Below are 17,442 nucleotides of genomic sequence, written 5' to 3' on the forward strand. Positions count from 1 at the left end.
GGTCCCTTTAAGCCGGCTGCTCCTCAAACATGGCCGACAGTTGACAGGGGACGTAAGGGACTTTTCCCACAGCTTTCATTTCTGACAAGTTCTATGAAAGTTTTATAAGCGACTCTCTATCCGTAGTTAGCGACTAACATGAGGTTAGCCGTTGAGAATTTGGTAACACTGTAGAAAAATGGTTTAGTTTTATTTTTTTTGTTATTCACGTTTAAAATGTACAGTTCGACGCCGGACAACGGTCTGATGCGCTCTGAGGAATGTTCTGGCAGCGCTAGCAACCTGTTGGTCCACCGGAACCTCAGATCTGTCCGGAGACAGCAGGTTGAGAGCAGCATTAGCTTGTTAAGTTTGGCGAGCGAAGAGGACGAAGACGTCCAGTTTGACAGTAAGGATCTTTGCTTCTTTTACAAGAGTTTCATTTTTGTCGAATTATTCGTTTACATCGCATTTTTAGATCTACTGGTACAATCAAAATAAAAAATAAAAATTTTCATTGATGCAGCTTTTCCAGATCTCGCGACGCTAGCTGCCACACATGAGACATCACTATGGCCTTATTTGATTATATGAATTAATTGAAGATATGTTACATTTAAAATATAATAGTTAATGTTGATATAACAAATGTGTTGTGCAGTTTTCTTAATGCATTATCTTAATTAATTCATATTTTTTGTGGAGTAAATAATCACAACTTTAATATTCAGCTATTACCTTTTTTTAAGGTGCAAGCTCTAAAAATCTTCAACTGTTAGGGAAATTATGAACTGTTTTCTGTATATTTTTAAATTAATTTACTATTTCAGAGGTGATAAAAAATTAACATAGATATATATTGCTCATAAATGGCATCCACAAAAACAACTTTACAGCATAAATGTTATTCATTATGGTTAATTAGCTATCTATATTAGGAATTTTATAGGCCATATTGACTAATTACTTTTCTTGATTAAAATTGTCAAAGTTGTGCATAATTTTATGTGTGAATAGACTGCCTGTAGTTGAAGCTCATGAAGAACATTATCCTGTTTGTCCTCTTTCTCCCCAGTATTATTAAGCTTAGTTATCCGTATTATTATTTTTTTTGTCTCATTTCATGACGCACTTTGGGCTTTTTGTTATTCAGTACAGGGTTAGGTAACGGATTAGAGATTATTATTCCAAACCAACAGTCTGCAGTTGGGTGTAATATCTACTATGTAATGAGATTTCCATGGTGATGGCAACAGTACCACTGTATCTTGGCATTTATAAAGTTCAAAACAAGTAAATGTACAGTTATAGCTACTGTTTAATTTAATTTAAAGCCAAACAGCTGTTGTTCAGTTGTGGCTGAAGTACCATTTTGAGAACCTCCTTCAGTGATCCAGATGGATCCTTCAGAGATCCAGATGGATCCTTCAGAGATCCAGATGGATCCTTCAGTGATCCAGATGGATCCTTCAGAGATCCAGATGGATCCTTCAGAGATCCAGATGGATCCTTCAGTGATCCAGATGGACAAAGGAGCGTTCCCAGGTGATACTCCTCTCATCAGGTGTTACACTGTGTAGCCATCACTCCCTCAAACTGACCTAAAAAATTTTCTACATTCCTATTCTTTGTACTGGTTTCCATACTAGTTAATAGTATTTTTGAAACAAATATTAAAAGCACAATTTGAAGAGTTTTAATATTCAAGTGTTCACCATTCATTGTGTCAGCATGTTGGAACAGCTCTGACTTGTTCTTTGTATAGACTTTTGTTACTTTTTTTTTGATGCAATAAAACTCTTGAGGAATTTTAGTCTTTTTCATTTCATTTTTTTTTTTTAAACTTTTGGACAATTATGTCTAACCATGGCAACAAGGTATAGTTTTTACAATTCTGATAAGCACCTGAAAAAGCTCAGTTCCCAGAGGAATTCAAAAAGAGACTTTGAGGATTCAGAGCAGAACGAGAAGGAGGAAGATCAAGCCGTCATATCCCGACTCCAATGTTTATCTGCCCGGGTTTCTAACCGTACGACCAGGCACAGATTTAAAGAAGAGTGGCAAAAGCAAATGAGGAGAATTAGCAGAGCTTTCCATGAACTGATGATGTCATCCTATATGCTACTGTGGAATCTTGTCTCTGCTGCAGGCAGATGGAGTTGTTAGGATATCATGATAGTTGGCTGTCATACACCAACTGTCTTCAGTCAGAGGCTTCTTCAATATTTGTTGTGAGACTGACTGCTACCAGAGATCCTTCCTGCCCACAGCATTCAATCCACAAAGCCTCTTAGAAGAGACTTGGACGTTATGAGTGATGACGACATTTAATTTCTCTTTGGTTTAGATAAGTATCTTTGAATTGAATCAAACGTCTTAATTTTTTTTATCTTAATATTTGTTCTTACAAGATATGTCTGCCATCATAATTATCATGTTTACATACATTTTGACATTACTGAGCAGCCTCTATTTTTTTTAATTTAAATTATTTACTTATTTACTTATTTTGCTACCTGTGTATCTCTGTTTACTTATTACTTTGCTTCTGAAACACTTAAATGTCCCCAGTCAGGGTCAAATGGAGGATTATTCTATTCTATCAACATTTATTTATTTTTGTTTCATTGCACAAATGCCAAGCTTAAGATTCAAAATTAAATATGGACTAAAATATAGTCTCATAGAATAGAATATTGTTTTAATTTGTTCCTCAGTTCAGAGATTTGGAACAGGTAAATAGAAGCACACATGTGCACACTTTAAAATAATAAAAAAATAGTATAAAGTACAGTAAACAGTCATACAAAAGCTGTACAGTACTACATAAATAGACAATTTAAATCCTAAATTATACAGCCCTATTGAAGTAAAACTCAGATAAACTCAGCTGAATGTAAACAGTTTGTTTATTCTGATATCTGCAGAGCATCGCTCTGTATCTCAGTTCTCTGTGAAGCCGGGGAAAGTTCTCGGTCAATCTGGCACTTCCTCTGACGTTTCTTTAACAGAGCCTGAAACTGTAGGATCTCTATCAGTGGATTTTAAAATGTTATGAAAAAAAAAAGGAAAAGCTTTGTGTGCTTTGATACCAGTAAGCTGCTTGTGTTTTTGTTGGTAAACTCCCATTTCTAAAGAATATTTATTTATTTGCTCCACTGGATTTTCTTTTTGTAGTATTTTGAAAACTTTCAAGACATACACACTCAATTGGTACACACATGCGCACACACACACACACGTAACCCTACCCTAACCCTAACCTTACCTTTACCCTTTTCCTAACCCTAACCATCACATACCTAACCCTAACCAAAACTCAATTCATACCTTAGCCCTAAATCTGACCCCTGACCCAAAAACAGGGTTTCCCCTTGTGGGGACCAGGCTCAGGTCCCCACAAGGAGCAATTGGTCCCCACAACGTAGTATATGTCAGGAAAATCGTCCCCACAAGGTATTACAAACAAACGCACATACACACACGAGTAAGCTGAGATGTGCCAAAAAGGGAAATAGGGTAGGGGGTTAAGGGGGCTAGTAAGGCACTCGCTCTCTCCTCATGATGCAGAATGTGTGTGTACGTGTGTACGTGTGTGCGTGCATGTGTGTTGAAGAGAGGGTGGGCTGGTCTCCACTGGACATAGCAGATAAGCCTGACTGCTGGGCGCTCCCTTATGTAAAAACAAGATGAGTTCACTTCATGTGCTGCAGTCAGAGGGAAGAATCATTAAAGCTTTCATTGTCAAACATGGACCTAGGAGACAGAAACATTGTTGAAATGATAGCAAAAGCAATTGAAGAAGGTATGTGGCTAAACTAAAAGTATACTGCGTTCCAAATATTACCCAAGGAACAGTTTCCTTTTCTTTTTTTTTTAACGAATATTCATTGTGTGTGTGTGTTGTGTCTATGCTCAGCTTCAGATTCGGAGAGTAACTGTGAGCTCCTGATGGCCGGCAGACATTACCCATCCATCCAAGAGTTTGCCTCTGCGATCCCCAACCACCTTCTCCTCGGCTCGCTGCTGGAACACTTGTGCTGTGTCTACGAGAGCAATCCGGCGCGCTCGCGGATGCTGTTCAAAGGTAGCCGCTCAACAGGCTTCATGTTTCATACACCGTCACATAAAGTAGCTATTCCAGTTGAATTGTTCTCCTCTGACAGTGATTGGCCAGCGTTTGGCAGCCTTGAACCTTCTGTCACCTTTGGCCATCAGTGATGAATTCAGCACCATTAGACTCCAGCACAACCGAGCGTTCACTGAGCTACTTAATGCCGCCAGCTCCTCGCTCTATCCACAGGTACTGTTCAGCAGTTCTGTAACGAACACATTATGTCTCATCACAACAGCAGAGTTTAATGTACTTTACTGGAAATCGATGTGATCAACACAAAGCATTGCAGGAATTGTTCACAAATAAGAATGTAAACACTATTTGGAGTTCACTTTTGTTCAGCACATCTGAGTTATTTATTTGTAGTTTCACAGTTTGCTGTAAATCTTGTGGGGAATGTAAATGCAGTTTTTGCTGCTTTGTGTTGCTCTGCCACTTCATAAAATGCATTGATGTTTGTGACAAAATATCAGGAAGATGAAGGTGTTATGGACTCTTAGATGTTTAATGAAGTTGTGGATATGGTGTTTGACACTTTGGGGTAAAGAAATGAAGTTTTGTTTTAACAAATTGGTTAACTTATTGTTACTTTTGTTTTATTCACAGGGCCAACAATGTCTTGGCACAAATCCACATAACCCAACTGTAAGGTAAAGTGTCTAGAGTTATTTGTGTTTTTCTTTGAAGCTGTTTTTTGTGCGCTCTAATAGCCTGATCTGACCACAGGCCAAAGGAGGGGCTGTTTCAAGCCCAGACTTCACGCTATCTTAGTGAGTTTGAAGAAATATGTCGTCTTGGAAAAGGATCATACGGAAATGTTTTTAAGGTATTACGCTGATCATTTCTTTTAAATTCTTTTAAAACTTTTTTCATGTTCAGATTTAATTTATTTTAATGTAATAGTCACTGTGATTTCTTGATCATCATTTTGTAGGTTGTGAACAAACTAGATGGTCAGAGTTATGCTGTGAAGAAAATTCTCATCAAAAGAGTCTCCAAGGAGGATTGCATGAAGGTTGGCTTCCCCGTCTTCTGTAAAACTAAAGATTTAAACTGCATTATATCACTTATAATGTAATATACCTCACTTTACTCAACAGAAAGTGTTTTTTTTCTTTCATCTTTACACATGGATTGAAATGATCCATGTGTTTGGTCGTCTGCTTCCCTTTTGGATGGGATCAACAGTGTTTTTGCTCCAGCTGCGAGAATTATTTGAAGTTTATTGATTGTAATTGTGAATTTTCTCAATTACTACCTCACAGTTCATTGTTTATTTATAGTTTTACTCAGAAATGACAAACTTTAGTATATTGTATTGGGGCTTTATTTAATAGACCAAACAAAGTAGTTCAGAATTGTCATGTGGATTTGACTTTAAAAATGTTTCACAAAACATTTTTTTTTGTTTTTTGGAAAGAACAGTTGGTAGAAATGTTTAAATGTTACTAGATGGACAAAGCTGGTAGAGGCATGTCCCAAACAGTGGTCCAGCAAAACTTTACCCAGAGGGTTTGTAAAAGTCTTAAACAATATTGAACAATAGTAAAATAATTGTGTGTGGGTCTTTCACAAAATATGTAAAAAAAAAAAAAAAACCTCAATGTGTGTGAATCTTTTTGGAAGGTGTTGTATTTCTAATGCCTGGTTCACAGATTTTCATGCAGATTTTTAGCGTTTGACCCAATTTTCCTCTTCTGACAATCTCAAGGATGCTCTGATTACTGTAATACTATAAAGATAATCTTTAGAGCACCACTCCTTTAACCAGCACCTTTTTTGTAGCGTTTTTGTCTCTTACAAATAGTCCACAAACTATCATCGTTGTTTATTCTCAGTCGGCCATGTTTATTTCCCCTGAACTCACATTTGATTTTGAGACTTTGTGTGAGATTTCCTGACTGTCATCTGAATGTTGGTGAGTGAAACCTGTGTGTGGTGTGTTGTCTTAGCCGTGTGGCTGAACACCACACACTGTAGAACCAAACCAGTTATATCTGTGATTTACTGTCATCATGTTTAAGCTTTGAAAATCAATCAGCAAATTTGAAATGTTCCCATGTGAACCAGGCACACAGCTACAAATTTAGATGGGGGTTTTATTTTTGAATTGTTTCAAAAGAAATGTTTGAGTTTAACATTTCTTCCAGATCTATGTGGGGCCTTAATCTAACCGGGCCCCTGTGTGTTCTAGGTCCTTAGAGAAGTTAAAGTGTTATCCAGCTTGCAGCATGTAAACATCGTGGGCTATCACACTGCATGGATGGAACATGTTCAGCCAACCGTCCGTGAGTCTTTATCATGAACAAGTTGACCCAACATTAACGAGAGAAGATTTAGACTGATCTGTCCTAACTCTGGCTTTGATAACCTCCTTTATTGTAGATCTTGAGTCCCACCTTCCTGCTCTGGAGTCCCCTGGACAAAAAGATGGGTATGATTAGTCATTATGTTCTCTCAATAACCTTTAGTTACATTAGCCTGCGGTTGTCCCTAATTGACAGTACACCTCCTGTGCTTTGTATCTTCTTTATTTCATTCCCAGTTTCGATGACAGCCTTGACAACAGTAGCAGCAGCAGCTCTTCTATAGTTTTCCAAAGCCACAGTCAAGGAGAGACTGGTGCTGCTTCCAGTGCTAAAGGACCGCCAACAGAGAGCCAGCCAATCAGAACGATAGTCTCAGCCCAGGACCGCCAGGTGGCGTGTCCCAAGACGGTGCGCCGCATCCCAGAGAACTACGTCCCCTGTGTGTTCCTGGGACAGGGGGAGCCCAGGAACGGCTCCAAGTGTCCTGCCATGGGCTGGGATCGGTCGGCCATGTTGGACGAGGACTCTAGCAGGAGCAGCATTGAGCTGAACAACAACTCCTACGTTGACAAGGACCATCAGCAGTGGGCTGAAATCCACACCAGAACATCCTCTAAAGATGTGGGTGTTTCAAAGGCTCATAACCACTACTTTGTCTTTTTTTTTTCTCCCCAATTTTTCTGTAAGGAAAACAACATAAACAATAGAGATGAACTGATCCGATATTAATATCTGTATCGGTCCCCATATTTTTCCAGATTGGGTGTTGGTAGGAATGTGTACGATCAGACGGGCAGATCTATTCAGTCTAATTCTATGCTTTGTGCTCTGAGCAGCGTCATGCTGTATTACTTATTTTACTTTATATTTAGAATTCCTAATTGCACTTTCTGAACCATTAGAAAGGTTTGTTAGTTTATTTTTTGAATGTTTGACCAAGGTACCCAACCTATTGATTTTATTACTTTATTTCTTTGTTATTTATTTTACATTGGTTGTTCTGCTCCAATTTGCACTGACTGAATATATTAAAGTTGTTTTTACATGTTTGGCCAAACTAGTGGAGCTGTTGGTGTATTTCAGTGTGCTGTACTGGTGCAGAGTTAGTAAATGAACTAGTAATTAAGTACATTTATGTCTGTTTAAAAAAAAAGAAACGTTTTGAATTAATTAATCTGTTTTTCTGTGTCAGATCGATATCGGTCGACACTAAAGCTCAGATTTTGAAAATGAAAAAAGTGGATCAATATATCCCTAAGTATCATTTAATATTAGTTTTTTTGTCTATGTGCAGGTTCAGTTCCACCTGATGCTGTACATCCAGATGCAGCTGTGTGAGCGCTCACTAAAGGACTGGATCTCTGAAAGGAACTCCAGGCCACAAGAGGAACACATCCCAACATGTAAATATTTTTACATTTTCTGCAGTCCACGAAAAATGCAGTTTCCTCATATCGATACAACTTGTTCAAAGTAGAGAACTCATTTCAATTTCCAGATTGCCATTTGGGAAATAAAATATTTTTGCTTAAATTCAGTTGCACTCTGGTATAAAAATGGTCTAAATATCCGTCTTCTGCTTGTGTCTGCAGCTCCTTATGACTGTGTTGATGCTGAACTCACACTGAACCTGCTGAGGAACATTCTCCACGGGGTCGAATACATTCACTCCAGAGGAATAATGCACCGAGACTTGAAAGTAACTGCTATCGATTTTATTTCTCATCTTATTCATTTAGGTTTCTAACAGCTTTAATTGTTTTGCAAAAGCAAATCTGGAAATTGTCCACAAATATGTGGACAATTATTTTTAATTTCTCCACACTTTGTCACACTACAGCCACAGATTTTAAATGAAGTTATTTTTTTAATGCAAACTTATGAGATAGACCAACAAAAAGCTTTGCTTTTGAGGTGGAAGGAGAATGATGCTTGTTTTATGGACCTGTTTTATAGAAAATACAGAGTAGAGTTAGGATTTCTCTACAGCTCCTCTATTAGTCAATACTCTGTTGATCCGCCTTTTGCAATTATTTGATTGATTTTGATTTTATTTTATTGATTCATTAACCATATCCACATTGATACTGATATGAATCTATGCATCTGTATATTTATGCCTACACACACACACACACACATAGTTGAACATATATACAAGAAAAAGAAAAAATAAACCATTGTAAGTAAATTTACCGTATTTTCCGCACTATAAGGCGCACCGGATTATAAGGCGCACCTTCAATGAATGGCCTATTTTAGGACTTTTTTCATACATTAGGCGCACCGCATTATAAGGCGCATAGAATAGACGCTTCATACTCTATTATTACACATCCACATTAATAAAGAAATGGTCCCCGAGTACTTTATATAGTAGGCTGGCCCAGCCGTTGTTTCACTCACGGTGTTGGTGTTGCGATATTATGCCCAACTGCTTTCTGGGTAACACAGACCAACCGACACGCTGCCGCTGCAGTCTCTGTCTCTCTTCCCCTGCCCCTCCCCCCCTTTAAATGTATTATCAAACTTTATTAACAAACCAAGTGTTCTGACAACTATCCCAGCATGCACCGCGCACTACTTCTTCCACGGGGGAAAAAGAAGTTGGCGGCTGCTTACCGTAGTGGACCAACTACGTAAGCAGCCTACTGCATGTCTGTGTAAACATGACGTCTTTCATTTCGATCTGAGTTAATTAGCGTAGCATTTCTGCCGGATTTTCACAACATATCAGCCACGACAATGGACAGGGGAACCAACAAGTTCATGTCATCTTTTTTGGACGACATCAAGGTGTTTGAGCCACTGGATGCCTCCAACATTGTGCGCGTCACAGCTAAAAGCTACCGATAGATGAGGAAAACAGCAGATCCTCACACCCTCAGCATAAATATAGCTGTGGACAAGATCACTGATGCCTATTGTTCTTGCAAGGCTGGGTAAGTCGGCATTCATGGTTTTGAATGTACATTAGCATATGTTTACTACTGTAGCTTGTGTTTGTGAGACAGTCACGCACGTGGTAGCTGCACTGTGACCTAAAATGGGCATTAGCCAATGAAACGCGGCCCCTGTGGTAAGGTCCGTTGCTGGACCTGTTGTGGCTCAATATTGGTCCATATATAAGGCGCACCGGATTATAAGGCGCACTGTCGGCTTTTGAGGAAATTGAAGGTTTTTAGGTGCGTCTTATAGTGCGGAAAATACGGTATATCAATCAATACATCCACTTTAACAGAATGCAGACCCAAATGAATTTCTAAAGTTTGTACATACCCAATGTGAACACATCTATCCATACATGCATACCCTTCTACATACACACACCCATCAATATACATAAATACAAAAATCCCATGTACACATGTGGTAGGAAGTGGTAGAAAGAAGTAACTGTTTTGTTACAGTTACATTTCTTGTAGGGTGCAGGGATTGTGACATTATCGGAATTAACTTCTATCTGTCCTGTTGACACATTCTCCCACCTGAGCCGTGAATCTCTGCAACTCATCCTGAGGTACCACTGGCTTCTTGACTGTCTCTAAGTCTGACTCATTCCTGTTGTGGAATCGCTCAGAGCTCCATGAGACGTTTAGCTTTGAATAGATATACACCTAACTGAGTACACATCACTGCTGCCACCAGCTGTTTTGGAGAAGAACTGCTTGTTCTGACAGAGTGAGTTATCTCCCCATGAGAACAACAATTTCCTTGCCAGTACTACTCTCTGAGGTACTCTGTCTTTTTTAATTCTGTGTCTTTAGAAGGTAAGTGGCTGTACTGGAGTCTTAATAGATGCATTAGGCCACAGGTCTGCAACCTGCGGCTTGTGAGCTGAAAGTAGCTCTTTGTAACATCCACAATGGCTCTTTACAAATTTGGCTAACACAAAAGCACCAAAAAATTTTTATTTTAATATAGATGTAACAACTGTAATTTTTTTTAACAGTTTTACAGTATTTAATCAATTCTGCATTGAGTTTTTACAACAAAATGACACAGCTGTCATTTTGTTGTGAAATCTTTTTTTTATGTTTTACATAATTTTCTACAACATTATCTTCCCGTAGAAGAATGATGCATCAGTTCTTTTTTGTAAATGTTTTGTTTTTTGTTGTCTTAAAGCCAAAAAACAGAAACAAAATCAGGATTCTTTAAGAACGACCACGCATTTCCCATGATTGATATTTATTAAAGCATTTAAGTTTGCCTTTCAGAGAAGGTTATATTACATCTTTTGGCTCTAAGTAGCTTTTATTTATCTGAGGGGAGAAATGGTTCAATAGAAACGCACCTCGGTGCTTAGATATTTTATTTGAAAAAAAAAAAAAAAAAAAAAAGTATAATTTGTCCTCCAGTTTAGTTATGTACTGCTCAGCATACAATTCAAGGAAGTTTGTGTTTTTAATGTGACAGGAAGTGAAAATCTCTAAGATGGAGGAATACTTTAGCAAAGCATTAAATCTTATCTCAGCTGAATGGATCAAATCTTGTAGCTCAGGTTCATGCACATTGCTATGCCGCCTCTTCACCCTCTGTCACAAACGGAAGGTTTTGGATCTCCCATTGGTTGAAGACAAAGTTGTACAAGCTTTCAGGAAGAACTTTTTTCAGCTCCTCCTTTCTCCCTCTGATGTGTTTCAGATAAATATTACTTTTGCAAATATCACGAAGTGTCTTTGGCTGCTGGGTTAGTTGGATCAGTTGCTCTCTCTGTTTAAAGAAGCATGGCTGAGTTAAGGTGGAGGGTAAGCGGCCATCGTGGCTGCAGACGGTGAGCGGAGTGCTCAGGGTGAGGAGTTTGATCAGCAGGGAGCCGTTCCTCGTGTTAGGCGTGTGGTTCAGGAACAGGAACAGACAGCTCTGCCCTGCTGCGCTCAGCTTGTTGACACTGGCTCCGTATCGCAGCAGCAGGTCCACCAGCTGCTCGTTTCCCAGGCTGCACGTTTGGTGGAATGGCGACATGCCGGCCTCGTTTACGATGTTTGGCTTTGCTCCGCGCTCCAGCAGTTCAGAGACGCAGCTCACGTCTTCATCCAGGACTTTGGTTGCTTTTGTCATCACTGCAACTGCAGCGAGGTGCAGAGGAGTGTTCCCAGAGTGATGCATCCTCTGAAAAACAAAGTTTCATTCCATAGATAGTTGAACATAGCATTCTTTAAAGCAGGGATATAATGTAAAATTAACCTTTTTGAGCTTGATGTCATGTCATGATGTCATTTCCTTGTTAAAACATATCTGGGGTGTTGCTTTGATTCTTTTATGAATGTTTGAGGAAGCCCTTGATCTCCCATGGCAACCACTTGGGGGTGCCTAAATATTTGCTTTCACAAAGCTCCTCCTCTGAGCTCTAGTCTCTACCTGAGCTTCACCCCCACCACCTTCAATTAGCTCCTCCAGACTAGCAGCAACAGCATTTGGCAACACCTGATGGAACTTCACATATGCTGAGTTTATCATCCCAACTACCTCTCAGCCCAGCCCTCCCAAGAAGAGAAGTACTGTTACGATGACGTGCTGAAGGTGGAGTGAAAGAGCAGGAGCTTCTTAAAGGGGCAGAGGACAACTTGGGGCCTGATGGTATGGCTGAAAAACATCACAATATAATTGCTTAATATCAGTTGATATTGATAGTTATTGATTAGTCTTTTGGTTTGAATATCTGAAATACTGCCACACTAGGGTCATGACCCTCCTGTTTTATCCAGTTTTCACTCAACACCCTTGTTTATTATTTTTAAGAAATGCAGTATGGCAGCCGAAACTGCTGTTCCAGCAAGTGTCTCAAAAGGTTGTTGCTAGGTAACCAAAGAATGAGTTAGTCATGCCACCCAGCTTGTTTAACTGGCTGACATACACAGCATCGTGGTTATGCTGTAAAATGGCACTATGTGCTTGGAATATACACGATGCTGCCCCTTTAAGACTTGTTTATAGGTATGAGTTGATATGTGTGAGTAAATACCGACCATGTTGACGTCAGCTCCGTGGCTGATTAAACTAGATGCTATGTCCTGATGGAGGATTGATGCTGCCATGTGCAGAGGTGTCATTCCACTGCCGTCCACCGCGTTCACGTTGGCGCCACAGCTGATCAGCAGCTGCACAGCAGACAGCGCTCTGTACCGCACTGACAGATGGAGAGGCGTTTGCTGACTCTGATCATCCATCTAGTAAGAAACAACAATTCAACATTGGCAAAATTCAGTTTTAAAAATGTTATTGTTTATTTTTTTATTTCATGTTCAGAACTTGCGTAGAACATGTTAAACCTCACCTGCGCGTTGACGTCAGCTCCGTGCTCACAGAGCAGCCGTAAACAGGCTTCAGCCTGACTGCTTGCTCTCGCCACAGCTGCCCAGAACTTGGAGGAGGGTTTTGTCGTGGTGATCGGCCAGTTGATGATGACCAAATGTAGCGACGTCCGACCCAGCTTGTCCCTGTGGAATAAACATAGTTCGTATCTTTGTTCCTAAACCAGACCAGTGCACTCACTGTCTGGACTTTGTGGTTTTGTTTCGTTTTTCGTGGTTGCTCTCTTAACAGGAAGTGTAAAAAATATGGTAGAGCACAGCAGCTCTCAGATTCTGGTCGCAACGTGTGTGAACTTGTAAACCTGTATCTGGGATGTTTGTACGCACTTGACTTGAGCATCGGCTCCAGCTGACAGCAAACTCTGCAGGCTGTGGACTCTTCTGTAGGTAGCAGCCAGGTGGAGGGGAAGGATGGCAAAGCCCTAACGCAACAAGAGACATCCATGGACCAGCTGTGTGCATGAGCTACCTTTGTTTTATTTTCAAGCACTAACGATGTAGTTCCAACATTTCTGCTAGCATTTAGCCTTTTTAAGGTGCTACTTGTTAATTTAAGTTTAAAATTGTTTCTCTAAGAAGCCATTTCCAAAAAAGGGCCTTACCTTCCAGAACACTCCTCTTGATGAACCGTCCTGTATCTCTATCTGACTGTTGCTCCCATACTTCTTTACCATGTTTTCTATTCCTCTAACATCTTCATCCAGCACAGCAGTGTAGAATTCATTTCTGTAAATATTAATAACTTTATCTCTCTTATCTCTGCTTTGGTCCTTGCTCATGGTGGAGGATTTCAGACTGACTCCATCGAGAGTCTTCTTTAAGACTTCCATTGGTTTGATTCTAGTTATTCTGGTTTTTCATAGCAAATACTAAATCTAAAAAGAAATGTCAACAACATCAACTTCCTCCTCCCTGTGTTTGGTGTTCTCATCAACTACTTCTCCTTCTGTGTTTGGTACCGAGTCATTCTGACCTAACATTGCCGTTGCGGCCCAGTCCCATCTGATAACCCAGGCTGCGTTCGGGGCCTGTGATGGGGGCTGTTGACACCCACCGGAGGAGTTTCCTCTTCTTGTTGTTGCAATGTTTCTGATGATTGTGTTTTTTATAGTTACTGCTTGACAAAAACTTTCAATATTGCTTTTGTTTTTTGTTTTTTTCCTTTCAAAAGTAAATTGATGGACGAACTGCTTTTTTGTTTTATTTCAACACTGTCATGAATGTTTGTCATAAAAATTGGGGCTGGAACTACCCATTATTTTACTATTTGCTTATTCTGACGGTTAATTGGATTATACAATTTTAGAAATCTATTTTATAAGATTCAAATAAACAAATGATTCATTTTTAAATAAAGAATAGAACATTGAACTGCCTGAACAGCATTCCTTTAGTGACTGCTTCATCATTTGTAGCAAATGATGCATCTGCAGCTAAAAAAAATCTGTCTGACATCAACATGTGAACAGCTCAGCACTTTCTGCTGGACTGAACATCAGTACACAGTAAGGCTGAGCTGGTGGTTATATTTGGAATTATCAGATAAATGTCTGAATAACAAAAGGTTCATAATAGGAGATTTTCTTTTTGCAGAATTTGAACCAAGGTCGAGCAAAACCTCTGCCACTGGAGGAATTCTGAGTAGAAGAGATTTACAGACAAATGAAGTTTTTTTTATTTTTTTTATCCTAAATGCAAAATGTATATGTGTCTTGGTTAAATTATTCTTCTGACTGCGTTGTTCTTAAATAAAATGGTTTTATGTTAACTTGCTTCACAAAAATATTCTCTATGCTGAGTAAAATTGCTGAGGCTAGCATTTATTTCTTACTATATTTATTATAAAATGTTGCTGAATTCTTTATCATTTCTGGCTAACGATATTAAAACCCCCAGTGGAGCGTCTTAAAGCCCACATGTAGACGTGGAGCTCCAGACTGCAGAGCCCTACTTTATAAAACTTAAAAAAACTTCTCTGGCCTTTCATTTAAGGATTTACAAACTGTTTGAAAGAATTCTAACTAGACTTAGAAAAAAGACTTAGATCCAGTTTTGTGGTTAAAATTTAAGAGTATTGTAGTATCTTAAAATTGTAGAGAATACTTTTTGCAGGGGCTTAAAAATGTATGTACTAATGTTTTATATCAATTGATCTTAAATTTACAAGGCCTTGAAAATATGAACTTTTAAGCAACTATTAGGGTTTAAAAAACTAAGAATAAGATCCTTTTTGTCAAAGTTCTGCACAATCCTACTATTTCATTATTTCTCAAAATGTGTTTCTCATGTCTCAGTGGTTACAAATGTCTCACTTTTTCTCTCTGAAAAACTGAATCCTACATGTGGATACATTATGCAAACTCAGCAGATGATGTGTTAGCAGCAGCATAGTTAAAAAATGTTTCCCTGAAACTTTGGATTTCTTCTCTTTTACAACTGATCACATGGTAAACTAATCCTAATAACTTTTCCTTCTTTTGGTTTTTCCAGCCCAGGAACATTTTCCTCCACGGTCATGAATGCCATGTTCGGATTGGAGACTTTGGGTTGGCATGCAGGGATATGATAGTAGATGACCATAAAAGAACAATTTCTCCTGGTGATGGTAAATTATTAAACTCTCGTCTTTTTACATTCTCACAACATACCAGTAGATGGCGCCATTTCCTCTGACTGGTTCTTTGTGTTTTCAGGTTCCACCCATACATCAGGTGTCGGCACGTTTGTGTACGCTGCACCAGAACAACTGAAAGGCTCTCATTATGATTCAAAGGTAATTAGAACTGTTACATTTTTTGTGTTGTGATTACATAGTTTATGAATGGATGATGTTTTAGATCAAAGGCATTCTTCTTTGCACATTTTGTTTTTTAAGCACTAAGTATAAATGTTGCTCTTGCAGTCAGACATGTACAGCGTTGGGGTTTTGGCTCTGGAGCTGTTCCATCCGTTTGGGACAGAGATGGAGCGGGTCCGGACCCTCGGGGACCTGAGAGAAGGGAAAATTACAGACTCCTTCTGCCACAGATGGCCAGTTCTGACTAAATACATCGTAAAGCTGACGAGCAAAGACCCCAGCCTTCGGCCAGCAGCCAGCCAGCTGCTAGAGAGTGAACTGTTCCACAATAAAGACATGGTAGTATGGGATAAATATCTGCCTAATACTATTCATTTATTTCTTCAGAAATCTTGAAGTATGCAGATATAGTTTAGGATTACAGTGCATGTGTATACAGCACATGTGTTTAGTTTGAAGTAGGTTTGGGCCAGATTCAGATATTAAGGCATAGTAGAGTTTACAATGTTACAAAATGACATACATGTGCCATCATCCAGTTCATTTAAAGTGTTTCAAATGAAGCGCCAGAGAAAGTTCTGGACTGATCAGTCTAGATCTAGATCTGTCTAGAATTCCCCCTCCCTAGGCTATTTCTGGACACTGTCAACTGGCTGAATGACAACTATTTCTACTACTACATTTTTCCCTCACAGAGACATTTTTTCTGTAGGATACACTACTGAGCATTGGGTACATCATACAGAAACGAGCTGATTCTTCTGAACGACTCTTTACCCTGTACTCTGCACACATTGCAGTGCCTAAGATTCTATTTCATTTGAAATTATATTTATTTTAAATGGCAAATAAATAAAATCCAGCAAGTTTTTTTTTTTAACTTAATACATATCATTGAACTTCTTATGTGAACTTCATCCACAAAACCAATTAATATAAAACTGTATTAAGGATAAATGGACTTATTAGAAAAATTTACCTTTTCAAAAATGAATCCTTTGAATGGCACTTTGAAGTAAACGGATCATGAAGGTTTGGTTCCTTTCAAAGAGTGCCATCACTAATTAACATTCAGCTGCAGGCACTGATAAGCTACTACTAGCGTTTTATGTTTTGCTTATGCCTCTTCTGTGTATCACTAAGAGATGTGTTGCCTTGTATACATAATGCTCCAGCATCACCTTCCTACACTTTCAGCACTGAAGCCTACACAGTTTAGTCACCACACAAGCCAGGCTGCCAAAAATATAGAAAAATTCCGTAGCTCTTACATGCCTTATATACTGTACGTTTGACACTGCAACAGTATTTACACAACTACTTCTCTAATATCACAGCAATGGCCAAATATTGACATTACTTAAACTCATGCGGCACTGTTCAAATGTTTGGTCTGCCCTAATCATGATCCACTCTCCTCTGCTTGAAACCGAAAGTAAAACTGTCACCATAACCTACTTTCCAGTATCACTGCTGGCCCAAGCCTAGTTTCAAGTTCTCAACTGTGACGCAAAAAAGTGCCATCTTTTTTGGATCAACAGTGCTTTGTTCCACTTGGAGCGAAGACACCCATAATAACTACCAACCAGTTGTAATATTTATTTTCTTCTTTTTCAGGTCATCCATGGTTTACAGAAAAGAGTGGAAGAGCAGGAGGAGGAGATCATGCAGCTGAGGAGGCAGATCAGTCAGCTTCAGAACTCTAAAGTCACTGTTAGCTTCACTGAACTGGACAAAACCTGAGCCTAAAAAACATCAACAGATTGTCTAAACTTAATTTATTGAGCCTCTAATTTCCTTGGTTTGACTTGATACAAATGCCTGCATGTGTGAACATCTAAGTGTCTTGTACTAGAGATGGTAGTGTTCTTTTTCCTTTTTTTATCCAGCTGCTAAATAAACCATCTCGGGTATTTCAAAAAC

General features: G+C 39.0%; 2 protein-coding genes across 4 annotated transcripts; one reads left to right on the top strand and one right to left on the bottom strand.

The window, feature by feature from the left end:
* The first annotated feature begins 5 nt into the window (after positions 1–5).
* eif2ak1 (eukaryotic translation initiation factor 2-alpha kinase 1) lies at positions 6–17,441 on the top strand. Of its 3 annotated transcripts, none has more exons than XM_014966888.2 (15): positions 6–388; positions 3,899–4,066; positions 4,146–4,282; positions 4,703–4,746; positions 4,823–4,922; positions 5,031–5,111; positions 6,291–6,384; positions 6,482–6,530; positions 6,642–7,026; positions 7,700–7,808; positions 7,998–8,104; positions 15,213–15,327; positions 15,416–15,495; positions 15,625–15,861; positions 17,137–17,441. In XM_014966888.2, exons 1-15 carry the CDS (start codon positions 217–219, stop codon positions 17,260–17,262), a joined length of 2,004 nt encoding a protein of 667 aa, XP_014822374.2. In that variant the 5' UTR covers positions 6–216; the 3' UTR covers positions 17,263–17,441. The 3 variants fall into 3 exon arrangements, with proteins under 3 accessions (XP_014822374.2, XP_014822376.2, XP_014822379.2); XM_014966890.2 differs by having other exon boundaries at positions 7–388; positions 15,625–15,858; XM_014966893.2 differs by lacking the exon at positions 6–388 and adding an exon at positions 3,607–3,784.
* LOC106903236 (ankyrin repeat domain-containing protein 61) lies at positions 10,580–13,741 on the bottom strand. Its single transcript, XM_014966898.2, has 5 exons — positions 13,325–13,741; positions 13,050–13,144; positions 12,686–12,848; positions 12,378–12,578; positions 10,580–11,520 (listed from the first exon to the last, which is right to left on the bottom strand). The coding sequence occupies exons 1-5, from the start codon at positions 13,550–13,552 to the stop codon at positions 10,924–10,926; spliced, it is 1,284 nt and encodes a 427-aa protein (XP_014822384.2). The 5' UTR covers positions 13,553–13,741; the 3' UTR covers positions 10,580–10,923.
* Position 17,442: the final 1 nt, after the last annotated feature.

Source organism: Poecilia mexicana, unplaced genomic scaffold, assembly GCF_051168715.1.
Source record: "Poecilia mexicana isolate PSO_F unplaced genomic scaffold, ASM5116871v1 scaffold_19, whole genome shotgun sequence".
In the NCBI taxonomy this organism is placed as follows: domain Eukaryota; kingdom Metazoa; phylum Chordata; class Actinopteri; order Cyprinodontiformes; family Poeciliidae; genus Poecilia; species Poecilia mexicana.